General features: G+C 40.5%; 3 protein-coding genes across 3 annotated transcripts; 1 reads left to right on the top strand and 2 right to left on the bottom strand.

Annotated features, from left to right (window-relative positions):
* Nucleotides 1–8,011: 8,011 nt before the first annotated feature.
* Nucleotides 8,012–16,116, top strand: LOC115690500 (uncharacterized). Its single transcript, XM_030616851.2, has 13 exons — nt 8,012–8,182; nt 8,289–8,625; nt 9,705–9,833; nt 10,391–10,483; nt 10,651–10,730; nt 12,124–12,237; nt 12,491–12,564; nt 13,214–13,290; nt 13,655–13,738; nt 13,844–13,936; nt 14,035–14,142; nt 14,246–14,320; nt 15,435–16,116. The coding sequence occupies exons 2-13, from the start codon at nt 8,296–8,298 to the stop codon at nt 15,837–15,839; spliced, it is 1,662 nt and encodes a 553-aa protein (XP_030472711.2). The 5' UTR covers nt 8,012–8,182; nt 8,289–8,295; the 3' UTR covers nt 15,840–16,116.
* Nucleotides 16,117–19,271: 3,155 nt separating this feature from the next.
* Nucleotides 19,272–20,073, bottom strand: LOC115690503 (21 kDa protein-like). The gene has a single exon (XM_030616859.2). It carries the CDS (start codon nt 20,004–20,006, stop codon nt 19,407–19,409), a length of 600 nt encoding a protein of 199 aa, XP_030472719.1. The 5' UTR covers nt 20,007–20,073; the 3' UTR covers nt 19,272–19,406.
* Nucleotides 20,074–21,864: 1,791 nt separating this feature from the next.
* Nucleotides 21,865–23,962, bottom strand: LOC115690488 (pentatricopeptide repeat-containing protein At4g25270, chloroplastic). The gene has a single exon (XM_030616833.2). It carries the CDS (start codon nt 23,642–23,644, stop codon nt 22,043–22,045), a length of 1,602 nt encoding a protein of 533 aa, XP_030472693.2. The 5' UTR covers nt 23,645–23,962; the 3' UTR covers nt 21,865–22,042.
* Between the last annotated feature and the right edge of the window lie 2,413 nt (nt 23,963–26,375).

The raw sequence follows: 26,375 nt of genomic DNA, 5'->3' as shown, positions 1-26,375 counted from the left end.
GAGACGGAATGAACTCTGGGAAGAGGCACTAGTAGGGGCTGCGCTATATATAGTGTATCAAATTTTCCCTTCTTCGTTTTGAATATTCTCCGTTTGATGGTAAGGGCGATATCGATGCACACGTATTGGTTTATTTATGTTATTAATTGACGTGGGACTTGACTGTTTTTTGCAAGAGTTCATCCCGGTTGTCCGATTTCAGTTTCCAGGGTCAGGCCTGGACCGTCAGATCCCCCTCTAGAGTTACATCAACGGTTCGAAAAGAATAAGGTAACTATTGTCCATATCCCCAAATTCCTTTTTCGCCCATGGTGGGGCAATAATATTACGATCGGTCTACCATCCCCAAATTGCCCATGGCGGGGCAACGAAATAACGGTCGGTCTGCCATCCCCAAATTCCTATTTTGCCCAAATTGCCCATGGCGGGGCAACGATATAACGGTCGGTATGCCATCCCCAAATTCCTGTTTTGCCCAAATTGCCCATGGTGGGGCAACAATATTACGATCGGTATGCCATCCCCAAATTCCTTTTCTGCCCAAATTCCTTTTTTGCCCATGGCGGGGCAACAATTTTACGGTCGGTCTGCCATACCCAAATTCCTGTTTTGCCCAAATTGCCCATGGTGGGGCAACAATATTACGGTCGGTCTGCCATTCCCAAATTCCTTTTTTGTCCAAATTCCTTTTTTGCCCAGGGTGGGGCAACAATTTTACGATCGGTCTGCATCCCCAAATTCCTTTCGCTACCATTTGATCGTTTTGGAGGTTGGCTCTGGAAATTGGTCGAGGCTCCACGGTCCCCATGTTGTGTGTAACATCTAATGAAGTGGACATGTTGTAATGAGTCGACATCATAAGACAACTTGTTAACCATGACTTAATAAATTGCATGCACAAGGCTCCGTTTGTTCTACGGAAAACAATTTCCCACAAAAAAATTTCTGAATTTTCCGGCGTTTGGTTTACAAAAAATAAATAGTCAAGGAAAACAATTTCCGTCATAGGAAAAAGCACCTTCAAAAGTGGGAAAAATGATGAAGAGAAAATCATTTTCCCTCATTTTTCTTTCACCCAGACCAAGCACGTTTTCCTCTTGTGCACTCATTTTAATTATTTTTTATTTTTTTTTAAATTGGAATTTTTAATTATTTTATTTTATTTAATTTTCTTTTTCTTTCTTTTTATTTTATTTTCTTTTTGCTTCTTTCTCGGCCGACAACCAGCCACAGGCGAGCTCGAGCCTCGCCGAACTCTAGCGACAGTGAGCTCGAGTCTCGCCAGCCGTCGCCATGGCTAACGACTGGCTGAAGAAGAAGGAAAAAGAAAATACAAATGAAAAATACTAAATTTTTGGTAATTTTCCCCAGGAAAATCAAATCAAATTTTCTGTACCAAACGGTAAAAAATGTTTTTTAGTTCATTTTCAAGTTCAAGCCAAAACATCGAAAATTATTGTCATTTTCTTGAAAATTAACTTTTTGGAAAATATTTTCCAAAAATTGTACATTTTTGTGAAACAAATGGAGCCTAAGTATATTATGGGAAAAGAAAGGACCAGTTGCCACGAGCAGCGGCATCGCCATTGCCATCGGCACTTGGTTCTAGCAAATGAACTGAGAAATGCAGCGCCATGCCCATTGTGTATGCACGGCTACCGTGTAGAAGAATCATTGCAAATTCAAAATTAAGGAACAATGTGATCGTCCAAATAGTCTTGACACTTGGATCATGGACACTTTCCGATTCTAAGAGCACATAAATAGTAATCGGCACGCGATTGTTCCTTTGCCGCGGGAGCATACAGAAGTTCAGCCTGATGGATTAAAGCAATGCACGTGCTCTTCAACGACAGCAAGCGCTTTTGCTCGGAGCATCCTATGGGTTGCACTTGGAACTTCCAAGTTGGAAGGGATTGGATTGGAACCATGGAGCAACAATGTGAAGTTGTGTGGCATACTTGCAGTTATCTGTTTCAGTTCGCTTGCTTCAGATTGTCCTGAATATTTAAGGCATGTATGTATAGGCTTCTACTTTTTGCTTAATACAACAGTTACAACGGATGCATATTGACTTTTTTCCTTAGCCCGTAACACCTAAAACTATACAAACTTTGACAAGTAAATTAATATATAACTTTTTTTTCGTGATTTTCTGAAATTTGGATGATGTTATAAATTCAGGCGAGAAACTTTTTGCTTTGTGTTGAAGCATACGCAAACATGTCCTTAATCTGATGCAGACGATAGCCTGATTATACATATTAATTAGAAACTTTTTTCATCGAGAAATGGTTGGCATTCCGCCGTGAGATGTCAAATTTTGCGGTTGTAATGCTGGATTTGATTGGTAAGCTATGCAAAAAAGCTGTTCCAAGATCTGAAATGGTCTTGGTACTGTAGTCCATGGTAACTACGAGGCTTACCGTGTGGACAAAAGTTAAATGATCAGCATGATGTTTTTATGATGCAGTCGAACGGATCAAATCAGTTGTTCGCGGCCAAAATAAGCTTAAACGATCAAGATGTGTATTTGAGTTTTATGAGAGTCTCAATAAGTTTCATCTTTCCATTTGGTGTAGAATGTGATGTTTAGTATTCTCATTAGAGTTATCCGTCTAAAATTGTTCTTCTTTATGCACTTTGGTTGTGGATTTATAAATATCAAAGTTTAATAATCGTACATGTAATTTGTGACGAGTCACCCAGAAAAAAAAAATCATGGATCTATCAAAATAAATTATTGAAATCACTCTTATAGATCTTTCCTCGGAAGGAGGAAAATAAAGATTACAAAAGTGTGAGAAATGAAATAGTAACATATATAGACCTTACCTTAAATATAATCTGAGTCAAATTCATTCAGACCCTTTGTTAATCGATCCTTGTTTCTTATAACTCATTTGATAAAATTAAAGCGACTCATTTTATATTCAACCCAGCAAATATGAATGGAAAAATGGGTTAGCGGACCCATTTTGTTACCTCTAGAAAAAACCGATTTGGCCAAGAAAAAGAACTAAGACGAAATTCGAATAATTGTGTACATATAAAATGGCAATAAGGTAAGGTTCACCAAATTCAGGAATTGTATATGGGAATCAGACTTGTGGGAGAGTGTAAAAGGTTCACAAGATTGGCCGCGGAAAGTTGCCACTAGACATTGTTATGTGATGGCGCAAAAACATGATAGCTTCTTTCCTTTTAACTGTTCAAAGGGTCTTTTAGCCCCACCACCACACTTTCGTCTCGTGTCGTCGCCTTGATTTTCCTGCAGAGCAACTTTCAAAGAACCTGTTTTTAAAGTGCTAAAAGGTTTGACTTAGTGCAATTGCCCCCCATTAGGCTATTGCTAGCAAAAAGCACACACGCCATCGTGTGAAGCGATATAAGGAGGAATCAAATGTATAAAAAGAATGTTGTCGAAATACTTGGTCTATTTTAGCAGATAACTTTAATCTTTCTTCGAAACAAAAGAGAGAGAGAATTTAATTTATCCAAAACGGAAAAAAAAAATAGATTGTAGTTTGGCAGATTGGTAGAAATTCGAGGAATTATCGTTATGGGAAATGTGAGATACTTTCAAAATAGCGATTTCGTCATTCGATTATGTTAATTATAGTTCATCATGGATTTTTTCAAGGAATTCATAGGTAAAAAGTTTGAGATTGAAGTAATCTTTGGATTTGCTTTATTATATAGAGATAATAATGGAATTTATGGGGAGATCCTTTTGGGTTAAGTTTATTAAACATAGACTGGAAAGAAGAAAAAGAAAACAAAAATTGGCACATACATCAATCAAAGCCAACGCAGAAGTACGATTCAACCACAAACGCCACTCTTTCATGACATGCTTCATGGGGTCTTGATTTTAAGAATTTAACAGAAACATACATATTAGTTTTAACTTTCTTTTTCCGTAAATGACCGTGACGAGAACTTGCCATAAGCATGATTTGACCCAACATATCGTATAAAAATAATGCGGAAAAGAGAATCGTGTAATTTCTGCACATTTGATGTATTTTTAATGAAGAAAATTGTGTAAATTCTATTCTAATACCATATGAGATTTTGTGGGATCAGAATCAACTTTTCTTAAAATTTAAGTGATTAGATGAAGGCGTGATTTAATATTTAAATATTCTATCAAAAAGATGAGAGAATAGAGAATAGAGACTTTTAGTGAAGTAACTAGATCCGAAAATTCTATTGTACTTGCTTACATTTTATATATATGTAAATATATATAGGTAAAACTAATGTCAACAACAAATGTAAATAAATAACAAAAAAGGGAGTTGCCACCAATCTTTTATCTGGTATGATTTGGGCACAAAAACTTTGTTTAGAGTGCATGGGTTCGGAAGTCAATCTCGCTAAGGGAAAGTGTTGGCATCCCTATTGCAATTATTTGAAGAATGGCACCTTAATTGTTTCTTTTGTAGGATATTATTATCCGTGCATAAAATAAATGTGTGTGTATATATACACACACCAAAAGGTCACAAAATTTAAGCAAAAGACACCAATGACACTATAATAGAAGGAAAAAGAAAGGATCAAAAGCCAAAAAAAATATTCCGATTAATGAACCATATTATATTGCCAATATAAGGTCCACGCAACATGACAATGGACGTGTCCCGAAAGTAAACATTTTCGTCCCACCTAATGAGCTTCAAAAGACGTAAAATCTACAAACAATTTACTATCTTCAGTAAAAATATCAAGTCAAACATTGACTATATCATCAAATAATAACTCGAATAAGATAAGCTACGCGGACATGCTTCTGAAGAAAACGAGTTCGACCTATCAAATGGGCCCGAAAAGTCGTGAAATTTATACACAAGATTCTAGAGACATTATACTAACTAGGGTAAAAATATTGGGTCAAATATCAATTAGTATCAGTAGATAAAAGCTCCAACTATATCACTATCTCTGTCAAAAAACTTAAAAATAAAACATTACATGGCAATAAGATAAGGGTCACCAAATACAAAACATGTATATGATAACATTCTCTCTTCCTAAATCTGAAGATTTATTCCAAATGACAAGCAACAAGATTGATACACAAACACGATATGATTGTATGAGTTTCAAATATCAAACTGAACTTCAAAAGTCGGGGCATCGTCAAACGGTTGAACAATCTCTTGAAGGCGGTTGGAAACTCGTGCGAACACACCGGATGATGTCAAAAGCAAACACTAGCAAGCACATATTGATTACCAGCCACATGACTAGAGATAGGCTAGTCCAGAGAAGCAACTCAGCGCTGAGAGTCCCGAAAACAATGTACAAATACTGGTATATCAGGTTCGAGCCCGCGGGTCCGGTCACTTGGATCAGTGCTATAAAGTAGATGACTTCACAAATGATGTAAAACTGTAAAACTGTGTGGTTCAGCACCTCGATACGCTGCGAATTGAAATGCATAATGGCGAGCAGCTTGAATGAGGTAAACACAATATGAAACCTCTTGGTTGAGCCAAAACTTTCCTGATGTTGCTGACGTGGTGGTTGCTCGTCGTCCCTATGGCGAATCAAGAAAGAAAAATAGATTCCAAAGAAAGAAAAAGAAAAAAAACTGGCTACTCAATCAACGTTCTAAGCAAAGTGTTTAAGAGCATATTCACACGAATGAATCACGTACCTCTGAGGTGTCATTATATCATCGGCCATGTCCTGGAGAAGGGGAGCACTGTGTAGGGACGAAGGATTTGAAGACTGCTTCTCTGGTAGCAGCTCCTCCACCTCGCCTGAACGTATTCTAATAAGGACCTTCTGTTTTATGTATGGGATTTGTAAGGTGAAGTGAAAGGGCTTTGCTCGTGCATTTTATAGAGAGAGAGGTGGCCATTTTCCCCACTCATAATTGACGCGGTCTTGAATTTTGCAGATTATCACCAAAATGTTGATGTGGGTATTTTGATTCGAAACTGTCATTTTCGAACACTTTGGATTGAAAATTACAAGAAACTGTCATTTTCGAACAATTTGGTCATTTTCGAACACTTGGGATTGAAAAATGAGGTCTCGATCGACCTCATTTTTCAATCCTAAGTGTTAAACCAAATTTGGTTTAACACTTAGGATTGTTAGGATTGAAAAATGAGGTCGTTGGTTTAACACTTAGGATTGAAAAATGAGGTCGATCGAGACCTCATTTTTCAATCCCATGTGTTCGAAAATGATAGTTTCTCGCAAGTTTCAATCCAAAGTGTTCGAAAATGAATAGTGTTCGAAAATGACAGTTTCGAATCAAAATACCCAGTTGTCATTGTGTTCGAAAATGACAGGTTCGAATCAAATCGGTGACATGCTTTACATTTTGGTCCGAGATATGTCACATCACGAAAATGTAAAGCACATCACCAATGTGAGGCAGCTGCTTCCTAACGTTTGAACCTTGACTAATTTATGCTCCCTTTTGTGTTTAGTCCTTGCTGTTAGCTAGTTTAAAGCTTGATTAAACTGATTTTCAAAGGCCAAATTTTATTTTTTGTTATACAACTGATGCACGACAAGTATTTAGAAAAATCTAAGACTCTTTTTGGTGGGGAAAATTAGTTAATGAAGGCTTGTCCAACATTTTTATTTAGTCTCACGAGAGATCTCCAAGAATAAAATAAATAAGTATGGGTAACGACCGAAGTGAAAATATTTTCATTCCGCGCGATTTTTTCTCTTCAAATCCTATCAAACACACATCACATGTTAAAATTCTCGTGTCGAAAAGAAGAAAACCCACGATGACCTTTGGATAAAAGACAAAGGTAAGAGAGGTTGTTTAAGACTTCGATAGTGATTGTCATGTTAGAGAGAGTAGGTCGAAATTTCATTTAGAATTTTGATAGAGATCCGAACAAGGCGGTGTATTTACTTATGGAAGGACTAAGAGAGGGGTTTTTTTTTGGGTTGGAAAAGAGCTTCATTCATTCATCATAAATTGAAAGAATAATAAAGATTGTGACTCTCTGAACATAACAAATCCCATAGAGCCGGCGGTGGGATAGACATCCACTCAGGAGGTAGGGTCTCTTTTTGCGTTGCGCTTTTGCTAACCAATCTGCAACGTGCCAGTGCCCATACACCCTACGCCCCTAATTCAAGTGGCGACGAGCTTGGCCGGCAAACCCAGCTACTGCTCGGCCAGAGGTGTTGCGACAGATCCCACCAAGGCAAACTTCATTGAATTTCAAGCTTCCCTTTTCCGGCGGGCTCCATTGCCTGTAGTAAGGGATGCTCTTTTTTATCATGCTATCTTTTGGCTCCGGGTTGGGTTCCTACGCTTGAATTCGCTGTCTACTGATTCTGCTTGGTCAGTGATTCCACACGGTGTGGGCCTACGTGACCGGAAGACGAGAGAGCCACAGGGCTTCCGCATACTCCATAGCAAACCGGCGAGTAGCTTCTCCAGAGAGTGAGTTCGGCTTTTGCTGCATGAAATCCATTACCCACTTATCCAGCCTTGAGATTTTGTTATTGGGTATTCGAAGTTGAACATATTTGATCTCTCCAGCTACAGAGGAGGAGAAAGAGGCGCTCCGTTGAAAGGGACAAAGAAAGGGTTTTTGGTAGGAAAAATGATAGTCCATGAACTTTGTCAAGATATGCAATGTGATCCATAAACTTTTAATTTATTTAATATCGTCCCTGAATTTTTTGTACATGTTTAATTTAGTCCCTAAACTTGAATTAATGAAAGGACTACACTGAATGTAACAAAAGTCTAGGGATCATAAAAGTTCATGAATCACATTGGGCATTAAAAATTTAGAGATCACGTTACATATTTGGTCAAAATTTAAAGACTGTTTGTGCTATTATCTTTTTTTTCGGAAAGGTGGAAAAAACAATAGTTCACTAAACCGAACCGGTTTTAAACCGGCTCTTCCTTTTGGGGGATTGGGATATCGAATTGAACCGGTCCGTACGTTCGGCGGCTCCTCGTTATTGCCCCCTGCCTGCGCGCCTTCGTTCAGTTCACCCCAGCCCCACACACAGTCGCCGCCGCCGCTCTCCTTCCTTCACCCACCTCCGCCCGTCGGGTCGCTCAGCCGCCAAAGCTCCGTCGTCCTCAGCCGCCGCTTCAGTTGAGCTCGCCGCTTGCGCCGCAAAGCTCCGTCCCTCGAGTCCGTTGCAGCTCCTTCGCGTCCCTTTTCAGGTAGCTCGCTCTCTCTCTCTCTCTCTCTCTCCTCTCTCTCTACGTTCACATTGTCACCAGCCTCAAAGAGCTTTTCCTTTCGGAACTTGATGTTCGGCTGCAACAGAGCGTCCATGCAGGAAGAGGAATTGGAGGAAGTAGGATTAGAAACAATGAATGGAGGAATTAAAGAAGGGGAAGAAGGAAGAGTAGCGGAAGTTGGAGAAGAAGAAGAAGAAGACGACGAGGAGGAGGCGTGGTCGTCGGATTCCGAAATCGAGAACGCGCTGGAATGGTTGGACTTGAAAGACGGCGGAGAAGCGGTGGGCGGAGCCTTCGCTCCCAATTCGCGGCGTCCGAACGCTCACGGAGGGCTCCACACGCGTGCCCGGTCGTCCACGCTTCAACCCCTGTTCAATCGGAGCCAGAAACTCACCACTCATGTCCGCGCTTCCCCTTTGGAGGTCCTTAGACTTCTTCTCTCTTGTTGCTTGACTATCCTTTTTGTAGTTTGTAATTCAGAGGCGTGCTTGTTCTTTTTATGTTGCTAAGTCCCTTGGACAATTAGAAGTGAAACTTGATGTCTCCTTTCTGCTGTTGGTGATTAGAGATTTTCTTTGATGATTACAACATGTTTGGCTTGCTTGAATAGCCTAAAGTCACTTTCTGTTTCTTTTCGAGGGGAGGTTAGAACACCACTTTATGCTTGAATAAATTGGAGGAGAAAAATGTGGCATCATCGTTACAACAAGATTAAACTCTGAAGCATAGGGTTAGCATCCTAAATGAGCTTATAGATAAAAATGAACAAGGAGGAGTTTTTAAAATATAGAAGGGTTGGTTTCTCTTTTTAGTTGCTGTTCTTTGGAAAGGGCTGGATAATCTAGTGATTAATTTTGTACTGGTATATTGTGGGTAGAGCAATGTGCTGCTCAGAGTGGTTGCTTTCCGAGATTGCGCAGTTTTGATCAATTACCAGACCAGTGAAGCTAAGACTTCTCATTGAAGTTCTTAAGTCCTGCCTTTAGTGCAACGAGAGGCTCTTTATAGGCTTCACTAGCATATTCTACAATTGATGTATGCTTATTGAGTGGCAATGCTTGAAACAAATACCTTGTCTGCACCAGGTCTACTTGCGGTAACAGTCAGGTAGATGATAGTAGTGAATCTCCTTTTCACTGTCTTCCTGTTTCAGCTGTCTACACTTTCATGTTTCACCAACCTCCACAATTGTGATAGAACTTCATAAAAACTTTAAATTTTCAAACATTTTCCCCTTTTCCCCCAAAAAAAGAATGTTGAGTTCATGCTGTCATCAATTTGGTTGGCACGTAAACATAAGCTAATCTACATTTTGATGGTATTTTTTTTAGGTCGGAACTTTTGATGCTTGAATAAGCATGTGTTGATATATAGTGTGCTAGTTCTACCACTTACTTTTGCCTCTCAACATGTTTTGGTGGACACTGATATTCTCTAGCTTCTTTGTTTTGCTGAGTATTTAACTTGTTGAAAGAATGAATTGTGCGAATGAAAACTGCAGGAGTGGGAGGGAAGGGTGAATGTCGGCATGTCCAGCACAGTGACAGCTTCAATTCGAGAAAGTGTGCGGGATATGGCTGTTGGCAAAATTAAAAGTCATGAGAAAGCTGATCGTGCAACTGTCGAGCAGGTAAAATACATTTAGTCAAAAGATCGAAAATTTATACTAATTGTTTGGTAGAATATTTCCATTAAAATTTTCTATACTGTATTAAGTGTAATCTGTTGCTTGGATCATCTTAAGACAATATGTCCCCTGTTAAAATGTCCTCATTGGCCTCCTTCCTCTTGCTTTGCACCTCTATCCCAGGGTCAAATCTTCTGTACTCGGCATGAATCTTGGGTGCAATTAATTTCCAGAATTTATTGTGCTTCATGGATATAGGAAAACAAACTATAGTTACTTTAATTTAATCATCAAAAATTTTGAAGTTGGAACGAAGCCTATTGCAAACTTAATATGTCTCTTTGCTAAATCATTATTTGAGCTTGACTTAACCATAGCTGAGTAAACTTTTTTATGGGTGTATGCATTGGTTCATGTCCCCTCTTGCAATGACCATTCAGAAGTTAGACCACTTCTAAAAGTTATTGAGATTACGGTGCCCCACCCTACTCCTATTAGTTTCTGAAGCTATGGTAACATCTCTGAGAAGTTCTCATGGAATTGTTTGTATGGTTGTGCAGGCCATTGATCAGAGGACTCGGATGGTTCTCTTCAAGATGCTCAACCGTCAAGTATTTAATGATATAAATGGTTGCATTTCCACTGGCAAAGAAGTATGTTGTCATCTACTGTCAGCAATATTCACTACTTTCTTTTTTCTACCAATTGATTGTAGGTGGAACTTCTCCACATCATTGTTATAGTTTCACGTTTTTACTTGTTAATATTTTTGCTGCTAATGCATAGTCTCTTGACCCTTTTGTCACTCTGACCTTTATAGGCAAATGTCTATCATGCAACAAAATCTGATGGACAAGAATTGGCAATCAAAGTCTACAAGACTTCAGTGCTGGTGTTCAAGTAAGTGTCATAGTTTTATTTGTTTGTAAGGCCCCTGCATGGGTGTTCAAAAGTGCAATACTGCATTTGCTACAAGTTTGTGATTTTATTCTTTCTTGAATTGACAATGGATATGCAAGTTCTGTTTGTTATGATGGCGGTCACTGCTAGAATATGGAGAATGTTGGCTTATTTCTTTGGCTAGTTACTTTTTCTCTTTTTTCTTTTTTTAGGAGTTACTGTAAGTTCTTTTCTCCATTAATTGGCCAAAAGGAGTTATTCTTAGTTCATAATGTGATTTTTCTTCAATGTTACAATGTTGATTTAGAAGTGGTGTTTCGTGCATTTAGTTTATGGTAGGTTTTACTCGTCCTTCTATTTGTTATTGAATGATTTTCTTTTATCATGGCATGAGGCCATGGACACAACCTCATCAATGTACAGGAGTTACAAATCTGAGATCTCAGGCCTCCTCTGTGCTGAGAAAATTCTCAACTGTATCTGCCTGTCCAATTTCTGTTTTTTCTTTCATTTTGCTCTCCTTCAATGTAATGTGCTCTCTTGATGCTTTTTACCACAGCAGTGAGAACCTTAATTCTTATAAATCCAAGCCTATGTCATCGAGTTATCGAGGTTGAGTTGTTCTCCTGTTACCAAAGGGTCTAAATATTAGATGACTCCTCTGAAGTTGATATCATGAAAAACTACAGATGTTGAAGATAAGAAACTGGAGCAGGTGGGAGTGGTTCTTACTGGCTATGGTGGTCTGCCTTCTAATCCTTGGAGCATTCCAGCATATAGCTACCTATATTTGAATGCCAAACTGTACTGTGATTTACACCCACAAACAGAATCCTTCGGAGTAGAGCTGTGATAATTGTCTCACCTCCCAGAAGTTCTCTAGTGACCAGTTATCTGCAGTTGTTCCCTTGACTCATCTCGTGTCATGCAACTCACTATCGTGTTGACTGATTAGCACTATGCATTTTCTCCTTTTGTTACAGATCATTCATCTTACCATGTTAAACCTTGAGTTAACTCCTTTGGTCCTATAGCCTCTGCCATAATGAGTAGTCGGAAACTAATAAAGTCAAAGGAAATGGGAAAGATAAGCAAGGATAATTATAGCTGGGGAGTCTGCCTGCTGACAGGTATGGAGGAGAGATTGTGCCAACGTTATAAGAACTGATGGGAATCGGGATCTAATTGTCTCTCTCAGCTAGTCAATAATTGGCATACATTTAAGCAAAGCTGTATGAACATGGCCTTCTCCAAAGCTAAGATCTTTCTAACTTCTATGGGCATTCATCGATTAGATTATGTTTGACAAATTTAATTCACATGTGAGTTTTGTTCTGCTGCTGCTAATTTTTAGTAATGATTTACTTCACTTCTCTATTGTGAAATCATGCAGGGACCGAGATCGGTATGTTCAAGGGGATTTTCGTTTCAGACATGCGTATGGCAAGCATAATCCCAGGAAAATGGTAAAAACATGGGCTGAAAAGGAAATGAGGAATCTTATGAGGCGAGTGCTATTCTTTTACAGTTGAACAATTTAATCTTCTGTTTTTTTTCAACAAAAAATGATGATCAAGTTGGTGTCTTTCATGTGAAAAATGCAGTACTTGCAATTCTTTTGCCTATATATCTTCTCCTGGTTTTACAAATCTGTTCTCAGACATGGGTAAAAAATTAATTTAGGAAGGCTGTTTAGGTATTGTTTTTCTTACAAGAGTTGATTGGAGCATGTTATGTGATGACTTTGCTAACGCATGCAGGCTGAAGGCAGCTGGAATTAGATGTCCAACTCCTCATCTTTTGAAACTTCATGTTCTTGTCATGGATTTCATAGGTATTCTTTCTGGATATCCATGATTGTGCATATTCTTTTTCACTTCCAAAAGTTGCAATTGGAATTTATGTGTACTGCAGGACTCATCATCCTCTTGTTTTAAATTTTTGCTCATAGTAATTGCTCACCGATTCAGTTTGAGCATTTACAGATGGCTAGTTGTTCCTACAAATTATAGGCATAACCTAAGATACTAATGTCATCAGGAGCATATTTCGGAAACTAGTGTACACTGTACACTAATATGCGTCCTCATAGGTCGAGAAGCATTTTGGGCCTAGTATTCATAGAAGTGAGCATCATCACCTTCTATCAAAATCTGCTTAAAGATATCCAGCTTTTCTTTATACCAATAAAGCAGAGAGTGGACTTTTCACCCAAAAAAAAAAAAAGAAAACCAAAATTGGATTCTCCTTTTTAATAATTTTATGTATTCCGTACCTAATTTTCATGCTTATAAGCATTTTACTGACTACTACTGATAGTGTCTGGGAAGGTCATTAGCATATTGTGGATACCTTTGCCCTAGTCAATGGATCTTCAGTCTTTTCTAGTTACATTACGATTTCCTCTTTTCATTTTGGCTTTCAGCTTTATTAAAGTTACAGGAGTTAGTTATGATATATTTTGTTTAATTTTCTCATTGTAGGCAAGGCGGGTTGGGCTGCACCTCGTCTTAAGGATGCTGCTTTGTCTTTGGACAAGTTGCGCGAATGTTATCGAGAGGTTTGTCAGCATTTCTGTTGCGCTTTATAGTGATTTGGTAACTATGGGTCATGTCACCGTGAACTGTGATGTTTGATGTGAAGTAGATGCACTGTGAGCAAGTGAGAGACGCCATTTAATGTTCTGCAAGAGAGATTGCGAGGTTTCCTTTTCTTATATTTTCTCTCTTTTCTTTTTTTCTTTTTGGAAGAGAGGAAGGGGGTGGGTGGATGTGGAAGTGGGTAGTTGCCGTCTTTTTCCTTATTTGAATCTATGATTAATGACCCTATCACTTGCAAAAAAGACTAGGTATTTATTTTTACTTTCACGTTATATTTTGCTGGAGGCCTGTTTACTATAACTGACATAAGTTTTCTTTTGTCAGCTGATTATTGCTATGAGAACATTGTATCAGAATTGCAAACTTGTTCATGGAGATCTGAGTGAATATAACATACTATATTTTGAGGTGAGCTTACATTTCTCTTCTTTGCTTACTGTTTTGATGTGGTCATGAAACTTAAGAATGTGGAAGGTGCTAGAAAACTGACTGTATTCCCCGTCTGTTTGGCAGGAGCACCTTTATATTATTGATGTCTCTCAGGCTGTTGATCTTGATCATCCTCATGCTCTTGATTTCCTGCGAGAAGACTGCCTTCATGTTTCTGTAAGATTTATCCTACTGAACGAATAGTTTTCTTGTTTGTAAGGGCATTTTTATTTCCTCCATAAGTAAACATGGGTTAATGAGTCACTAATATACAGGACTTCTTCAAGAAACATGGCGTTGGCGTAATGACAATCCGGGAGCTCTTTGATTTTATTGTTGATTCATCCATAACTGATGATTCAGTTGATAGTTATTTGGAAGAGGTTATTCCTTTACGATCTAAATTTCACGATCTTATTTCTCAAGCCAGCATTATCCTTAGAACTCTTGTGTGGTCTCTCATTTAACACTTTGATTCCATTGCAGATTCAGCAAAGAATTTCGGCGAGAGGAAATGTGTTGTCGCCAGAAGATGAAATTGCGGACTCCGTTTTTGTACAGGTTATTGGGACATCAGCATTTTCTCCACTCTTGCATTATGCTTTTTTTCCTCATTAGCGATTATGTAAAGAGATAGTTATTAATATACCCATGTGGGCTCATCAATTCTGATGATGGTGGGCTGGTCAGAAAGCGCGTAAAGTTCATGTTCTGGGCTATTTGTCTGTGATTTTTTCCATAGATATGGTCTTTTAAGTGATGAAAAAAGTAGAAGGAAATTCCTACATTCACATGCCTGGTGAAAAGTAGGAAAAAAGTGACTCGTCACCAATGTGCACATGCAGTGCAACTAGCACATGGGAGTTTAACTGGTAGAATTGTGAGTAGAGTTGATACTCAATGCTAACTGGTTTTTAGAACGATCTATGACTCTTAGCTTTTTAAGGTCTATATAGTATAGCTGTAGGTGTCCGGTGCAATATTCCCGCAAACTTCATATATATGAAACTATCGTATTCATCTGAACCTGGACCAGAATTAACATGGAGAAGTCGCTGGTATTGACAAACAACTGTCGGGACGAAACATCGATAATAACAGCATTTTCTAACAAATTTTCTGTCTCCTTAGTTAATCCATACGCCTTTAACCTTTGTTTTGGATTGAAAATACAGTTGGTATAACAAGCTCTCTTCTGTCAATGTTATTCCATGAATTTTAGGTGGTAAATGCCTGTCAGTATAGCATCTTGCAAGCTTTTGATGCAGGATCTAACTGCCCTGAGTTTATGAATTTTCAACAGGCTATGTAGTGAACTTTGAACTGTGATGTTTTCTTGTCAAAGGAAATAGTATATAGCCCTGGGACCAAATTTGCAGGGCACCTAGGAATTTCTAGATCAAGTGGAAGCCACATGTGCCCAAGTTCGTAGGTCGCTGCTTCTTGGTGCACCAGTTTTTACTTGTGAGACTTTTTCGAATGGAAACCCGATGCATTTGTTTATGATGCCGAAAAAATGCTTTACACAGTTGTGGTTTGTTTTATGGAGATATGTTATAATACGCTCTATGGGGAGTAGTAATCTAAATTTGCATTCTTCATTACATGAGGTGACATTGCAGGTTATTTATACTATTGCCTCGGTTAATAACTGTTTGTTTATGCTCTCTTTCAGTCATATATACCAAAGTCACTGGATTCGGTGAAAAATGCGGAAGAGGACGTGATTCGGATAACAAGTGGGAAGGACACTGGGGACATGTACTACAAGACTATTACGGGGTTACATCAGGCTCTCACGAAGGAGGATGCTAATGCTATAGAAAAGCCGACCGATCTTGGCGATAATACTAAAGCTTGCGGTGGTGAGTCCAAGTCTGATACAGATGTAGATGAAGATTCGGAAGGAAATGAGTCGGCTTCCGAAACTGAGGCGCAGGCTCCTGTCGACAAGAAGGCTGCAAGGAAGGAGAACAAAAAGAAGGTCAAAGAGGAAAAAAGGGAAGCGAGGAAAAACAAAGTCCCCAAGGCTGTGAAGAAAAGAAGGGAGAAGTTGGCCAAAGCCCACAAGACTAGGTAGTCGTTTCTAACATGACATTACTAGTTTTTCGGCATTCGTCGGGAGAGAGAGAAAGTGAGTCAAGATAGGTTTGATTTACCAAAATTGTAGATGACTTTGCACTTTTCAGCAGTAGCCCAGATTTAGCTGAGAGTAAAGCTAGAGGGATGAGTTTATGCCGTCTTGTATTGTGTCGGTATCGTTATTGGATGATGCCGGTATATCCTTCTGAGGTAAATTGTATAGCAGCTTATTGTTTTTTCTTCTTTTTGGCTAGTTAATAGAACGGTTCCGATCCCCTATCGATAGTTAGATACCTTCTCTGATTTATTTTTTTCTCACTAACTTTCGGGCGTGAGAAAATGAATAGTTGTTATCTGTTTGATTGAGAATGCTTGGCTGGCTTGGTTTGGAATTGCTATCGTGAGATTATAAGGCCTATTTGCTTTACTGAGGTGAGGGTCAAAGACTCGCTATGCAATCACTAGGCAGATGTTAAATTTGCTAAACCCTAAAACCCATAAGAGCAGCACGGAAGCAAAGCTTGATTTCTGCTTTCAAAAGATACAAACCAGTATTACCAAAGCGCTAGGCATCATGGATGATCCATAATTAGCCAACAGTGTGATCCGTAAAATTGCCATGTTTTTACAAGTTCGAAGTCTCTCTCTCACCCCCCCATCGAACATGTTGTGGCTCGAGTCATTGCGGCCACTGGTAAGGGTCGGGGCCCGTAGTCACCAGTGGCTGGTTGACAATCAGTGGGAATTCGGTGGCGGGTCGACTACGATGGTCGCCAACTATGCAACGTTGACGGTGGCGACGGTGGTAGACAATGGTTCCCATCATCTGCGGAGGGATTTTTTCATCTAAGTTGTAATAGATAAGTACTAGTTATTACACAGGCTAGTGGAAAAAAGTCCGTTGTCCCCTGAGGAACTATTCTCGCAGTGACAGATCTCACAGTTTTTCGATAATTTTTCCGAATGTTTGTTTGTGACGCATTTCGACTAGAAAGAAGAACTTCATAAAATTTGGAAATACAAGTTGAGGGTCATAGTTCGTTCGATGGAACTTGCAATCAGGTCACGGAACTATAATTTCAATAATCCAACACGTTGAAGTTTCATTTATCGATTGATATCGTTTGACCATGAAAGTAACCAATTTTCAGTGACTCGCCAAGGGGGCGGACTCATGGATATATAAAAAGGACGCCACGTCCTTGCCACATGGCCACCGCATCAGTATGTTGTAAGAAGATTGGACACATTTCGATCAAAGTTCATATGTTGCAGAGAAACGAGAAATCTGGGCATTATTGCATTATTGACAACCAATTCAGTCACCTGATTGGAAATTTTATCAGAGCTTTTTTTTTTTTGGTCAATAATTTTTTTTTATCAGAGTTCAGTGACAAGCAAATGTACCCTTTAGAACGGTTCTAACTCACCCAGTCTCCTCCGGTGGGCTTGTCCTACAATCTCTACATGTTAACCGTGCTTAATACATTCAAACTCGTGCTTTGCAGGTGTATCGATCAAAAATTTTCTTCTTCTTCTTTTTTCGGGCATAACAATTGGATGATGTGATGGACCAAAATCCATGCGTCGAACTAAGTCAATCTCTTTTCATCTCGACGAAAAGCATGCCATCCACATCGGCGCTGTGCAATTCTTGGAAATTACTTCCTCGTGACCTAATTTCAAGAAGTCACACTTAATAGGGGCCAAAAACTTAAGCCGACACGCTCGTGAAGGCTGCCAAAGGCCTTTAATCATCCGGGCTAACTTCTCGAAATCGATGATAAAACTCTTTTGCTTAGAGAAACATGCGAAATCTGCACGAACATGAAGGATTCATTTCGTTGTTCTCTTCATGAATCGAAAGCTCCGATTGGTGCATGTAGTGTCCAATCTTCTCATATGTCAAAAGACATCCTCAAATGTGACTAGGCAAGGCATTTTAGTCAATGAGTCTTAGTCAAACTCATTTTACATTGCTTGATTGACGTTGGCTGCGATGAACTAAAGGCACGAATTGGGAGGCGTTTCTCAGTTTACTTCGTAGGCAACACGCCATTTGGACCGCGTGAACTTTAAGCATGACCCTTAGTACGAGTTATGAACAGTTAGTCAAACGGCATCAGCATAGCGTACCAACTATAATAACAAAGCAAACCCGAGTAGGATTGGCTATATGAATGTTGTTACTCGGTTGCGCTCGATTATAGGGATAATTATCAAAAAAGTTCTAAACCTATTGTAATTGTGTCAATTTAGTCTTAAATCTTTTAAATTAGCCAATTTAATCGTAAATCTTTTGAAAATTAGCTAATTCAGTCAATCTGGCCAATTTTGATTGGAAATCGCTGAAATGAACACCGACTGTCTTACATGGCACCGCTGGCACTGACGTAGATAATTTTTTTAATTTTTTTGAATTTTCATAAAAAAAAATGCTGTTTTCTTTTTTCTTTTCTTTCTTTTTTTTTCCTTCTTCCTCCGCGGTCACTGGCCACCTCAATAGCCAATGACCAACCACAGGCAAGGGCTAACCTCGCCAACCGAGCGAGGTCACCTTGCCAGTATCTAGTGAGGGCGAGCCTCGCTCGAGCTGGCAAGGTCGACCCTTGCTGGCCTTTGGCAAGGCTCGAGGCTAGCGTGGCCAACCCTCGCCAGCCTCAGCGACCTCACCCCTGCAAGGGCAACCCTCGCCTATGGCCAGTGGCCGGCCAACGAGGAGGTCGGCAATCGTGGAGGAAGAAGGGAAAAAAAATGAAAGAAAACAAAACAAAAAAATTATAAAAAAATAAAAAAAAAAATTGCAAAATTTTTCCACATCAATGTTGGCGGTGCCACTAAGATGGTCGGTGTTCACGTCAGTGATTTCTGATCAAAATTGGCTGGATGGACTGAATTGGCAACTTTTCAAAAGGTTTAGGATTAAATTGGTTAAATTAAAAAGTTTAGAACTATATTAGTACAATTGCAATAAATTTATAACTTTTTTTGGTAATTTTCCCCTGGATTATACGTTAAACTTCCCTCCTCATCCTCATGATTGACTCGAACGCATGCATTTGGTCGACTCTAAGTTCTCCTCCAAAGTAAGTTATCGTGTCGATTACATAGCCATACGTTGTTTGACGAAGAAGGCAATAAAAGTTTCGATCAAAATTGGCCGGATAGACTGAATTGGCAAATTTTCGAAAAGTTTAGGACTAAATTGGCCAAATTAAAAGGTTTAGGAATGAATTAACATAATTACAGTAGGTTGAAGACTTTTTTTTGGTAATTTTCCCGTCCATTATATGTTAAACTTCCCTCCTCGTTAGCACAATTCATGATTGACTCGGAAGCCATGCACTTGGGCGACTTTTAAGTTCTCATCCAAAGTAGGTTCGTGTTGATTACATAGCCATATGTCGTTTGACAAAGAAGTCACCAAAAGTTTCGACAGAACCCAAAGTCATTGACTTTCATACCAGATCATGTGTACATGCATCAAGATCCAAATCGCTATGGAAAATACATCCCAAAATTCTCCGACGGAACATCGTAACGGCTTCGTGGTGCGTTTGCTTGATCACGGCTTCGAGGCGTATCGGTTGACCAAAGCGAGCGCGTTGCTGGTGACCTGCGCCACATTAAGCGCGCGGGACCTGATCGAAGTCTTCAACCGGCCATTCAGGGCTGCGCTCGCGTACCCGTCGAGGCAAGTAGTCACGTCTGTCAACGCGGCACTGACCCACGTCTGGACATTGCTCACGTGCCGCAGGAAATCCTGGCCCTTGGATCCGCCTGCGCTCTTGAGCTCCTTCGCCGACTTCGCGAGCCGGTCCACGCTATCGTCCATCTCCTCCAAGCAATCCTTTATGGCTTCATACTCCCTCGCCTTGAGGCCCCTAAACTTGGCCGCTCTCACGACGAAGTCCTTGGTGGACCGAGCCCGGGCTAAGCTCACCGCCAAGGCGGTCTGGGCCAATTGCTGCGGGCTCTGCTTGATGGTCGAGGCATAGGCCGCGAGCGACTGCACGCAGAGGGCGGGGTACTGCACGGCGCTGCACGAAGACTTGACGAAGTTTGCGTAACTGGAAGTACTCGTGGCAGCAGCAGTAGTCGCGGCCGCTGTGAAGTGGAAATAGATGGAGAGGGACGATACCAAGAAAAAGGCAAGTCTTGCCATTGATTCGGACTACAGAAACTTCACAAGGTATTGAGAGAAAGTGGAGGAGAGATAGAGGATGAAAGATGACCATAACTTAGAGGCTCATTGGTGCATATATAACCTAATCTTCAATGCACGCAATTCACGGAATTATTAAAGTAAAGGGGTTGTTCTTTTCTTTCTTTTTTGGCATGTTTACACTTACTGCTCCAACGTGGGCGGATTTTGTGTGTACCTGCGTGTGAACTGATTTTAGGCCAATCGGCAATGGCCACGAAAGAAGGGCTTTGAACAAAAATAATAGTTGCATGAAGTGGAGGTCTAACGTGGTTCTGGAAATGTCGAGATTTGGCAGACTATCTTGTCGTTAAAGACAGGTAAATTACGACAATGTCGTGCCGACGTGAGTGCGATGGACCAACCTTTGGGAGAAGCAGTCAGAGCCCGTTGATAACGCTAGGTACTAGCAAACAGCAGCAGTGTCAAAGTAATCTCTTGTGCGGACCCAAAAAATTGTATTTTAGACAGCTAGATGATTTCTTGGGTCAACTTTCACAAATTAAACTAAATTCACATCTTCGATCCGATCAAATTCAGGTCGTCCATGAAGAGACGAAGGGGATTTGCGACGAATTATCTTATGACGAAGCAATAATTGAACCCGTCTGAGGCCGCATATGCTTCTTTTGAGTCCTAAGAAGAGATCATCGAAGGATGTTCCCCGTTGTCCAAGTGATGTGGAAAGAATGAACATGAGAAAGGAGCCTCCAAAGAAAGAAGAACGAGGGACAGTTGCATAAAGCAGGTAAAACAGGTTTTACCCTTTCATTTCATGTGCCAACCTAAGGGTCTTCTCTCTGTATCATTGTAAAACAAGTTGATCCTATTGTTTCATGTGCCGACCTAAGGGTCTTCTCTCTGTATCCATATGCTTCTCACAAAAACTACTCAACCATCGATCGCTAATTATAACAGCCAAACTATAAAAATCCTGAGGAAATTTCACCAGGACTGAGGGCCTAGGACAAAAGGATGCGAGGTTGAGGAAGTGTAATGGACAAAGCAAAGAAAAATGAGTTTCGTGAGTCACAGTGATGCAGGCGGCGAATCTACGGAGCAGTAAGTGTATTTTTTTCGGGCAGTCGAATGCACTCCATGCTAATGTCAATAATCTATGAACATCTAGCCGAACCATAACTAAAAAACCGAAAGCCAACACACATGCAAGGCAACAGTTAGTGCCTTAGTTTATTATAATCCTTGATCGATGTAGTATAAACAAAGGACAACTGGTCAGAAACAGCGTACTGATGGGACACGTTCCAGAATAATTGCCATTTCATGTAATTTTAGCTGATGCACATGGGACGCGTTGCTTTAAGCAATGTTTGGTCTGTAGTGTCGCGACTCATGAGCGCTGGTTTCAGTGCATGCAGAAGCAGTGTGATTGTGTGCAATGTGAAGTCTATTCATCGCATGGGAATAAGATGAGATGCAAAAAGCTTGGCGATGGGACTGGCGTTGTGGGATCTGAAAGCTCATGTCCATTAATCAATCCTACCTGTTCGGCTTCAGCATCAATCCAATAGCTATTTGTCGTTCAATGATATTCACTAATGTATCAAAACAAGAGGCACGAAAAACCTGCGACTGTGAAGAGAAGTTCGCTCAGAAGGTGAGTACTGTACTAACCCCATTGATTTAGCATGAAAATTTAGCTAGTCAATGAACCCAACACGCCTCCCCGATTGAATCCGTTGTCGTTGCTCCATCCCAAACAAAGCCTACTTCCCCGCTTCTTGTACTAACCCGAGGTAGTCCAAGCTGCGAATGTTCCAGTCGAACCAATCTCTCACAACCATCTCAAACAATCAGCTTTGGTAAGTGAAATTTAAGGTAATTATCTCTTGACTGTTGTCACAATCCATCCATAGAGGAAGATCATACAAGGGTCAAGATCAAGAATTACATGCTCCTTTCGATGTGTACATGTAAAATTCCAGGATATTACAAAGGAAATCTCACAGGTTCTAACCCTTCCCCTTTTGTGCAGCCTAGCAAGTCTCCAATTCTAGCCCTCGCTCCACCAACATAATTCTCATCTTCTCCACATCATCCAATCTGCCAGCATTCTCATAAATCTTAATTAGAAGCGCATAATTGTGTTCATTATCTGGCTCCAGTTCAAAGAGCTTTTCAGCAGCGACTTCTCCTATTTCGACGTTGCCATGAACATAGCAAGCATGCAGCAGAGCTCCCCAAACAGTTGGGCCAGCCTCAAACTCCATTCTTTCTACAATCATCGCATAAGCCTCATCAACCATCCCTTTCCTTGCATACAGATTAACCATACAAGAATAGTGCTCCATGCTGGGTTCAATTCTATATTTCTCTCTCATTCTTGCAAACAACCTTTCACCGTCTTTGACGAGACCCAAGTGAGCAAGGGTGGATAGCAATGCCACAAATGTAATGCAATCTGGCAAAACATCAGCCCCTTCCATTTGCTCGTAATATGACAGGGCATGAGGGAGTTTGGAGTGGGCAGATATAATAGCATTCCACGACACAACATCCCGTTCGGCCATGTTGTCAAAAACCCAACTCGCTTTATCTGACATCCCGTGATTAGAATAGACAACAATCAAAGAATTGGCAATGGACAAGGTCCACTCCAATCCTAGCCGAACAACCCAACCGTGCACTTGGAGCCCAAGCTTCAATGATGGAATACCAGTTAGAATGGCGGATATTGCCACTGAATCCGGCCGAAATCCATCCTGGAGCATCCTATGAAATAAATCCACCGCCTCCACCAAAAGCCCATGATGTATGTAACCCGTCAACATTGTATTCCAAGAAACCAAATCTCTACTCGGCATTTTGTCGAACACCTTGCGAGCCTGAACAATGTCGCCGCACTTGGCATACATGTCAACGAGCGAGTTGAGCACAAAGCAATCGCAAACGAACCCGGTACGGACCGCGTGCCTGTGCACCGCCTCGCCAATCCGAATAGACCCAATTCCAGCACAAGCCTTCAGAACTCGGGGGAAAGTATACCGGTCGGGCTCGACACCCTCTTCCTCCATCTGAAAGTAGAGCGCGAGGGCATCCTCGTACTGACCCAGCTCGGCGTACCCCGACATGAGCGAGTTCCACGCGAAGGCCGACGCGTCCCGCTTGGGCATTTGGTCGAACACCTCGTGGGCATCACCGGCGCGGCCGCTCGCGGCGTACAGCCGCAGCAGCTTCGACGACAACCCCACGTTCCGCCTCAACAGGTTGGTGGGTATCAAGCGGTGAACCCGAGCGCCATGGTCGAAGGCCCGTAACTGGTAGCAAGCCTCGAGAACGGAAGCGAAGATCCCGACGTCGATGGCGACGCCATTGGCCTTCGAGGCCTCGAGGTCGTCGACCACTCGATCGAGAGCTTCGAGCTTGGTCCGAGGGCGGTGCCTGCGATCGGACAAGAGAGGGGTGGGGGCCGATTTCCGGAAGGAGAAGGTGGAGGCTTTGGATTTGTGGGCTCGCTTGGTGGGTTTGTGATTGCTGGCGGTGGCCTTGCGAGCTTCGGAAGATGAGCGAAACAGGGGACGAGGGACGAGGTGGGTGCAGAGCGTAAAGCACTTGGGTTCGAGGTATTGAACCGGCATGGCATGAGGGCATGAAACACTCACCTTAAACTATGCGAACTATATACTACAGCCATTTACTGAAAAAAATTTCAACATATATATATGTGTGTGTCATGATGTTTCGTATTGAAATTATGATAAAAACATATGTTGTTATAACCGTACCGGCCGTGATGGAAATTTAGATTCCTCGAGTACAGAAAAGAGCCATGAGATCTCTTTGCCCCTTTATAATGTCTAGGTCTTGATTTGACCTCTTTTATGGTTTGAAACTTTTAGGGCTCGTTTGATAAAGTACCAAATAGTGAAAATTTCTGTTCTTTTATTCTCAAAATCAGTTTGGAAATAGAAATCCATTTGCTAAAATTTTTATGCCTGGGCACAAATTTGCAAAAAATTGTTCCCAGAATCAGTTTTGGAACATAACCAAAAAGCAAAAGAAAGTAGCTTTCTTGATTCTGGGAACAAGAATCAGAATTGAAAAAGAATTTTTTTTTTTCTTCTTCTTTCTCGTTCTTTTTGTTGTTCTTCTTCTTCATTCTTCGGCCATGGGCCACCGGCGACACAGCCGGCCCTCGCCGGCCATCGGCGAGGGCGTCGCGGCACTCGCCGGATCCGGCGAGAGCGACCCTCGCCCAGGCCATGAGGGTCCAGCCCTCACCCTCGCCGCCCCTAGCCTGTGGCCGATGACATGGCCGGCGACTAGGCCATGGCCGAGAAGGAGGAAAAGAAAATAAAAAGAAAAAAAAATAAATATTTAAATATTATTAATAAAAAGAAATTTTGTGCCGTTACCAAACGCATTTCTGTTCTTTTTCTATTCCAGGAATCGAAATTTTGAACCGTTACCAAACGCCTTCAAATGCTCAGAATCAGTTCCCAGGCACAGAATAAAAAAGAATCATTTCTGAGCAGAATCAGTTTCCGGGCACAAAATTGTTGTCATGCGCACCCTTAGCCTCTTATTTGAACTATCTATCTCCGATAATGGGTCACGCTTTTTCCACTCTCTTTATAGCTAAAATACTCCTTAATATATAGTATTCTGACAATATTACGCTTTGTGGGTCCCACTATTTAGCATCCATTTGTCACTTTTTTTATTGATTTTTTTATTTTCCTTAATCTTCTTCATTCTCATTATTCTCTCTCTTTTTTTTTTGTTGAACTTTGTTCTCTCTCAAGAGGCAGAGAAATAGAAAATCATGAAGGTCACGTCCTTATGCTCACATATCATAGGCAGAGCCACATCAACCCGCCACCAAGATGTCGACAAAGCCCTTCTCCTTGACAACTCCATTTCTGCGGTTACCAATTTAACTCACTCAATCTCAATATAATTCACGCTCTTTGTGAGGAAATTTAGCAAATTGATTGGTGGATATTTTCGACAGCTAGATTGGGAGAAGGTGAGGAAATTGATTGTCAGGCTCTAGGAGGCAATGAAATACCAAGAGAATTTGCTTATGAGTAACGCTGCTTTTGTGAATTTCATTTTCATTGATTCTTTGTACATAAAAGGGTTTTTCGATGAAATGTTTTAAATTGTGAAGAGTATGCCTTAAGGCCGCCGTCCTCAACCTCCCCATTACCCTTCCCATCTCCTCCTCCTCCTCATTGGCGCATACTACTCCAAGGGCTCATCAAATATAGAGTGCACAACCTTTTCATGCTTCGCTATTATGCGCCACTCTCCGCGAACACCATTTCCTTACTGTCGTAAGACATGTGGCGCAAAGCCTTCACTTAGGTGGCTTGAGAAGGTGTTGTCGTGGGTCATGAGGACCAGTTCAGTTGCCTCTGCTTACACAAGCATGGAAGTCTCCATTTCTCTACCTATTTATTGCTATGAGTGGCTACATAAAAGAGAACGTAGAGAATGAAGAAAACAAAAAAAGTGAACATGCAACCCACAAGAAAAGATTTAGAAAATTGATAAAAGAAAAGAGACACGACCAGAAAAAATGTAACAAACATTTTCTTTTAAACATTGGCAGAAAAGGGATGCTAAAAAGTGAGACCCACAAAGTGCAATATAGATAGATTATTATGTTGAGAAGTGCTTTAACTAAAAAGAGAGTGGAAAAAATGCAACACTAATAATTTATTTTTCCAACATCTATATATGCCTGTACCAGCTTTGGAGATCTCCTTCTTTTATCTCCTTTTTGATTAAAACGGAATATCGAAATATTGTTAATGAATTTACATGTCAATATTTGTATCATGTGAAAATTTCGACAGTTTCAAGTTTTAAAAGTCAAAGTGCTTGAGCCACAAGTTTTTAATTAAGCAAAAATTAAAAATGTAAAAGTCAATCCATGCACAAACTATATATGTTCTGACCTGTGGCATCCATGGGAACCTTCCAGTGAGTGAATTAAGTCCTTTGAATATAAGAAATTGTTGGCGTGTGGTTCACACTCCCCATTGACAAGAAGGCATAAGATCCCCAGTTTAAGGGTGAATCAAGATAAAATATTGTGTCTCGATTTCTCTTTTTCATCTTTTTACTCTCTATTTCGTTGTGTTTGTACGTCTAATCCAAAAGGAAATGCTCATGCATGGTGCAATGAAGCAATTATTTACCTTTGTGGCCATATACTTATAAACACATATTTCTTTATAAAGAGTTCGCCAAGGTCTATATTCTTATTTTACGATACATAATTTAAATGATATTTTAATCCAAGAGATAAGTTTATTGACAAAAAATACTCTTAAAGTTGACGGAGGGTTTATCTAGAAA

This window comes from Syzygium oleosum, unplaced genomic scaffold (assembly GCF_021117445.2).
Source record: "Syzygium oleosum isolate NSW1041296 unplaced genomic scaffold, Sole_v2.1 Sole_v2.14, whole genome shotgun sequence".
NCBI classification, from domain to species: domain Eukaryota; kingdom Viridiplantae; phylum Streptophyta; class Magnoliopsida; order Myrtales; family Myrtaceae; genus Syzygium; species Syzygium oleosum.
Note: the sequence above shows the minus strand (reverse complement) of the source record. Positions and strands in the feature narration are given on the sequence as shown.

Bases quoted from the DNA above. Each gene is read 5' to 3' on its own strand.
- LOC115690500 (XM_030616851.2), top strand. From the start codon at position 8,296: ATGCAGGAAGAGGAATTGGAGGAAGTAGGATTAGAAACAATGAATGGA. The intron at 10,731-12,123 runs GTAAGTGTCATA...GAAATCATGCAG, and splicing joins ACTTCAGTGCTGGTGTTCAA to GGACCGAGATCGGTATGTTC. The intron at 14,321-15,434 runs GTTATTGGGACA...GCTCTCTTTCAG, and splicing joins CGGACTCCGTTTTTGTACAG to TCATATATACCAAAGTCACT.
- LOC115690503 (XM_030616859.2), bottom strand. From the start codon at position 20,006: ATGGCAAGACTTGCCTTTTTCTTGGTATCGTCCCTCTCCATCTATTTC.
- LOC115690488 (XM_030616833.2), bottom strand. From the start codon at position 23,644: ATGCCGGTTCAATACCTCGAACCCAAGTGCTTTACGCTCTGCACCCAC.